General features: G+C 44.4%; 2 protein-coding genes across 2 annotated transcripts in view; both read right to left on the bottom strand.

Moving 5' to 3' along the window:
* Tecpr2 (tectonin beta-propeller repeat containing 2) overlaps window positions 1-5923 on the bottom strand; it is a 57093-nt gene that overhangs the window by 50802 nt on the left and 368 nt on the right. The window lies entirely within an intron of this gene.
* The window catches only part of LOC105983174 (tectonin beta-propeller repeat-containing protein 2-like), a 22679-nt gene that overhangs the window by 4896 nt on the left and 11860 nt on the right, over window positions 1-5923 (bottom strand). Inside the window, exons 3-4 of the mRNA XM_013013003.1 lie at window positions 2368-2496; window positions 1503-1634 (exon numbers count right to left, since the gene is read on the bottom strand). Of these exons, the coding sequence (XP_012868457.1) occupies window positions 1503-1634; window positions 2368-2496 (261 nt within the window). The remainder of the gene's footprint in view (window positions 1-1502; window positions 1635-2367; window positions 2497-5923) is intronic.

Consider the following 5923-nt stretch of genomic DNA (forward strand, 5'->3'; position numbering starts at 1 on the left):
TGAGGCCCTGGGTTCCATTCCTCAGCACCACATAAGCAAAAAGAAAAAAGCCAGAAGTGGCACTGTGGCTCAAGTGGTAGAACGTTAGCCTTGAGCTGAAGAGCTGAGGGACAGCGCCCAGGCCCAGAGTTCAGGCCCCACGACCAGACCCCCGTCCCCAAAAAAAAAAAAAGAATATAAGAAGTCTTGAGAGCAGAAAGAACTACTGCTAGAGAGTATCTGACAAAGATTCAATCTTAGACCATAGAGAGTGAAATGAAAGCCATTCAGCTAAAAACTGATAAATTCTTAGACTCTAACATTGCCAATGAAGACTACAAATGAGAAAAGGAAAGATCAAGTGTTAAGTGCAGTTAGCTGGCACACAACCAAACCAAACCAAACCAAACCAAACAAATCCATAAGCAATCCTAAATCCCTACTGACAGTAGGAAAGGAATAAGCTTTGGAGCTGAACCTCAATTCAAAGTGAACCTGCCAGGCCTGAGCTGCCAGGCCCCTGGGCTGGTTGCTAAGCAGCTCCAAGCACTGTTTGAGGATAAAATAATGTAACAAATTCCTTAAGGGCCAGGCACCGGTGGCTCAACTCCAGAATCCTAGCTACTCAGGAGGCTGCGATACAAGTATCATGGTTTGAAGCCAGCTGGGGCAGAAAAGTCCATGACACTCTTTTTTTTTGTCGGTCGTGGGGCTTGAACTCTGGGCCTGGGCGCTGTCCCTCAGCTCTTCAGCTCAAGGCAAGCGCTCTACCACTTGAGCTACAGCGCCACTTCCGGTTTTCTGGTGGTTTATTGGAGATAGGAGTCTCACGGTCTCTCCTGCCCGGGCTGGCTTTGAACCGCAATCCTCAGATCGCAGCCTCCTGAGTAGCTAGGATTACAGGCGTGAGCCACCAGCGCCCGGCTCCATGACAGTCTTATCTCCAATTAATCACCAGAAAACCAGAAGTGGGGGTGTGGCTCAAAGTGGTAGAGCACTAGCCTTAAGCAGAAGAGCTCAGGGATGGTGCCCAGACCCCGAGTTCAAGCCCCAGAACAGGCACAAAAATAATAACACTGAAGAAGTGAACGTTCCAGCAGGCTAATTCTTTAGTCACAGAAGTAAGACCTTACAAAATACTGGAAAAGCCCGTGAAAAAAATGTTAAAAATACCTGTTGACAATAAAAAGGGACTATAGTCAGGAATATAGCCATCTAGCTAAAATATAATTTGGAATATCATCATTTCTAATATAAAAATAGCCAGGGGCTGGGAAGGCGGCTCAGTGGTAAAGTGCTTGCCCTGCATGCATGAGGCCCTGGGTTCCATTCCTCAGCACCACATACGCAGAGAAAGCCAGCAATGGTGCTGTGGCTCAAGTGGTAGAGTGCTAGCCTTGAGCTGAAGAGCTGAGGGACAGTGCCCAGGCCCAGAGTTCAGGCCCCACAACTAGCAAAAGAAATAATAATAAATAAAAATTAAAAATAAAAATAGCCAACAGTATTTCTGAAAGTAATTTTACCTGATCTAGGTCCAGAGAAGAATAAACAATTTTCCCTTTGTCATCTCCCGAAAATAACTTCATTCCATTGGGGCTCCAAGCCAGAGCTGTGATGCTATGCTTGTGAAAACCAGTGACATCAAATCTCCGAAGCTATGAATAAACAATAAAAACACACAAGGAAGAGGATTATGCAGTAACTGGGGCTATGTGGACATCACTTATTTATGGAGAGCTAGTCTTCCATACAGAATCCTGTACAAGGCAATGTCTGTCTGTTCATACTGAAAACTCAGAGACATGGGGCATAGTGGTGTACTCATGTAATCCCTGCACTCAGGAGGCTAATGCAGGAAAACCAGGTGTCCAACCTGGGCTACATAGCAAGATCCTGTCTCAAACAACAAACACAAGTACCTGTCACCCTGGCTATGCCAGAAGTATAAATAGGAGGATCGATGTCCAGGGGTGGCCCAGTAATAAATTCAAGACCCCTATTTGAAAAATAGCTAAAGACGAAAGTGCTGAGGGTGTGGCCCAAGCAGTAACATGCCTACCTAGTAAGAGAAAGGCCCTAATTTCAAACCACAGTACCACCAAAAAAATAAAGAACAGGACAAATCTCATAAGAACACAGCATGATGCAGAGTTCAGGCCCCACGACCGGACCCCCCCCCCAAAAAAAGAACATAGCAAGAGGGTATTAGGCAAACTTGAAAATATTCCTATGTGCTTTATGCCACGCAGGAACAGAAATGTTATCCAGTTATAAACAGCACAGCGTTCTGCTCAGAATAAGTTTTCTAGGCAGATGAGGACTTCTCATTTTTAAAATCCCTGGGAATTTGCCACAAAGTGAAGACATACTAATAGTCTGAGTACCCACTTGTTTATTTCTCCCAGGCAATGAAGACACAAGTTGAAAAATCGCCACCCGCCCTGAGGCGGTGCCAGCTGCCACCAGGTCATCAAAGCAGCTCAGCAGCTTCACCACGGTGATAGACTCCGTCTTCCCCTGAAAGAGGAAATGTGGAAAACAAAGAGACCTGTGAACAGACAGCATTTAAAATACACAGCAAGGAAGGCATAACCAAAGGAGTCTATAGATGTATTTAGCTGCAGCCCATATGTTCCTGTTGGAAATGTATTCAAGCCAGAAAGACACGTAAACCTCTTAAAATCTTATTTTCCTGGATAGGAAAATAAGATATTTTTTCATATATTAAAATTAACAGAAGGGCTGGGAAGGTGGCTCAGTGGTAGAGTGCTTGCCTTGCATGCACGAGACCCTGAGTTCCATTCCTCAGCACCACATAAGCAGAAAAAGCTGGAAGCAGCGCTGTGGCTCAAGTAGTAGAGTGCTAGCCTTGAGCTGAAGAGCTGAGGGACAGTGCCTAGGCCCAGAGTTCAGGCCCCATAACCAACCAAAAATAAAATAAAATAAAATAAACAGAAGGTGCTGGGAATGTGGCTTAGTGGTAGAGTGCTTGTCTCATATGCAGGAAGCCCTAGGTTTGATTCCTCAGTACCACATAAACAGAAAAAAACAGAAGTGGCATTGTGGCTCAAGTGACTGAGTACTAGCCTTGAGCAAGAGTCTAGGCCCTGAGTTCAAGTCCCAGGACAGGCAATAAATAAAGTAGTGAGGCACTGGTGGCTCGTGCCTGTAATCCTAGCTACTCAGGAGGCTAAGATCTGAGGATCATGGGTTAAACCAGACCAGGCAGGAAAATCCGTAAGACTCTTTGTTTTTGTTTTTCTTGTCCGTTGTGAGGCTTGAACTCTGGGCCTAGGCGTTGTCCCTCAGCTTTTCAGCTCAAGGCGAGCGCTCTACCACTTGAGCCACAGCACCACTTCTGGTTTTCTGGTGGTTTATTGGAGATAAGAATCTCATGGACTTTCCTGCCTAGGCTGGCTCTGAACTGCAAACCTCAGATCTCAGCCTCCTGAGTAGCTAGGATTACAGGCTTGAACCACTAGCGCCCGGCTTGATATTTACGTTTTTTTAATTTTTTCTTGCTCTTCTCTACATCATCCTTTTGTTTTTTAAGCACATTTTTAAGACTTGTTTTAAATAGTAGGTTCACCATCTGATTTTCTTTGTGTGTGTGTGTTTGTTGGTCCCGGGGCTTCAAAATAGGGTCTGTGCTATCCCTGAGCTTCTTTTGCTAAAGACTAGCATTCTACCACTTGAGCCACAGCTCCACTTCCAGCATTTTTGCTGGTTATTTGGAGGTAAGAGTCTCAAAGACTTTCCTACCCTGGCTGGCTTCAGACTGCGATTCTCAGACCTCAGCTTCCTGAGCAGCGAGGATCACAGGAGCTGGCTGAATGGTCATTTCTGTTGGTCTACTGATTCCCTTTGAATGGGGCGTACTTCCATGTTTCTCGGTAGGCCTTGCAATTTTCTTGCTTTTGTTGAAAACAATGTTTGGATCTACTAATAATTTAGAAAGTCAGATTTTGCACAACTGCTTTGACCTTGCTAAGATGTATGACATTTTATATTCTGATACAGTAATTTATGTAGTCTACCAAATATGTAGGAATACCCTCTACACTCTCCATAGCAAGTGTAGTGTTATAGCTATGCAAACTAAAGCAGGCCATAGTCCCGGCTCTCTGAAATTTGCTTAGCTGCATCAATGAGGCAAGCACAGGAAAAGCCGCCCACAAGGAGGTGGTGATGACAGAGCTAACTTTCATCTGGAACTCTGTAGCAGTTTCCAGGGCATCTTCATAAGCTATAAATACATCCACTGTCATATTGGGATACAGTTAAGAGGTTTGGTCCTTAAGATGTAAGATAGAGGAGAGGGACCTTGCTAGTGTTACCAGTCAGATGTTTCTGATATTCATAATAAGAAGCAGCATACTAAAAGTTACAATAGTTTATATTATTATTGGTTAGTAAGGGGATAATTATTACTATTAATAGTAAGGAACTATTCTAAGGCCAAGTGTTTCTTGCTCAGGCCTGTAGTCCTACCTATTCTGAGGGCTGGGATCTGAGGGTCAGAGTTTGCAGCCAACCCAAGGCATAAAATCTATGAGAGTTTTATCTCCAACTAACCAGGAAAAAAAAAAAGCCAGAAGTGGAGGTGTAGTTCAAGTGTTAGAACACGAACCTCAAGTAAAAAAAGGCCCTGAGTTCAAGCCTCAGTACCAACATCAAAAGTGTTTGTCTTAGGCTGGGTGCTGGTGGCTCACACCTGTAAATCCTAGCTATTCAGGTTGAGATCTGAGAATCATGGTTCAAAGCCAGCCCCGGCAGGAAAGTCCATGAAACTCTTATCTCCAATTAACCACTGGAAAACTGAAATTGGCGCTGTGGTTCAGGCAGTAGAGTACTGGCCTTGGGCTGAAGAGTGCAGGGACAGCATCCAAGCCCAGAGTTCAAGCCCTACAACTGACACTGACACACACACACACACACACACACACACACACACACGTTTTGTTTTTTAAAGCCATCTCTTTCTTTTCTTTCATGGAGGTCTTAGGGCTTGAACTCAGGGCCTAGGTGCTGTCCTTGAGATTCTGTGCTCAGGAAGTGGCGTAGTAGCTCAAGTGGTAGAGCGCTTGCCTGGAGCTGAAGAGCTGAGGGGCAGCACTCAGGCCCAGAGTTCAAGCCCCATGACCAACCAAAAAACAAAACAAAACAAAAAAAGAGATTCTGTGCTCAAGGCTAGCACTCAAGCACTTGAGCCAAGCTCTAATTCTGACTTTTTACTGGTTAATTAGATTAAGAGTCTCATAGACCTTCCTTCCCAGGCTGGCTTTGAACTGTAATCCTCATACATCAGCCTATTACATAGCTAGAATAAAAGGTGTGAGCCACTGGTTCCTGACTATTACATACATGGCTACTTATAGCACATGAACAGCCTGGAGTTACAAAATAAGCGTCTATAGATCCCCATCTAGCTTGGGAAAGGGATCATTTACATCACCTTTGAGGCTCCATATGCCTCTTCCTGACTGCATGGTCCTACTGAAAACCACACTCTCCATTTTAGGATTAAACATTCTCTGCTTTTAGCATTATAGCTCCCACACATGTACATGTGAATCATTGCTTTTCTCTTCTTTTCCTTTAGGTCCAAGACCAGGACTCAAACTTAAACTCAATACCTGCAGTTTTCACTCATTGGCTAGTGGTCGGTCTACCAACTGAGCCATGCCTCCAACCCCTGTAACATGTGCCTGTTACAGGTCTGGCCCTCAACTATCCTAACCTACACACTCCGTGATTTTAAGTGTCTTGCTATTCATCAGCCTAGAGAAGAGGTTTGTTTTTTTTTTAAATCTTTTTTTATTATTATTATTGTGAAAATACTGCACAGAGGGGTTACAATTACATGGGCAAGATAATGAGTACATTTCTTATCAAGCATTGTAGCCTCCTCCTTTGTTTCCCCTTCCCATCCCATCCTCCCCCG

This window comes from Dipodomys ordii, unplaced genomic scaffold, assembly GCF_000151885.1.
Source record: "Dipodomys ordii isolate 6190 unplaced genomic scaffold, Dord_2.0 Scaffold2, whole genome shotgun sequence".
Lineage (NCBI taxonomy): Eukaryota > Metazoa > Chordata > Mammalia > Rodentia > Heteromyidae > Dipodomys > Dipodomys ordii.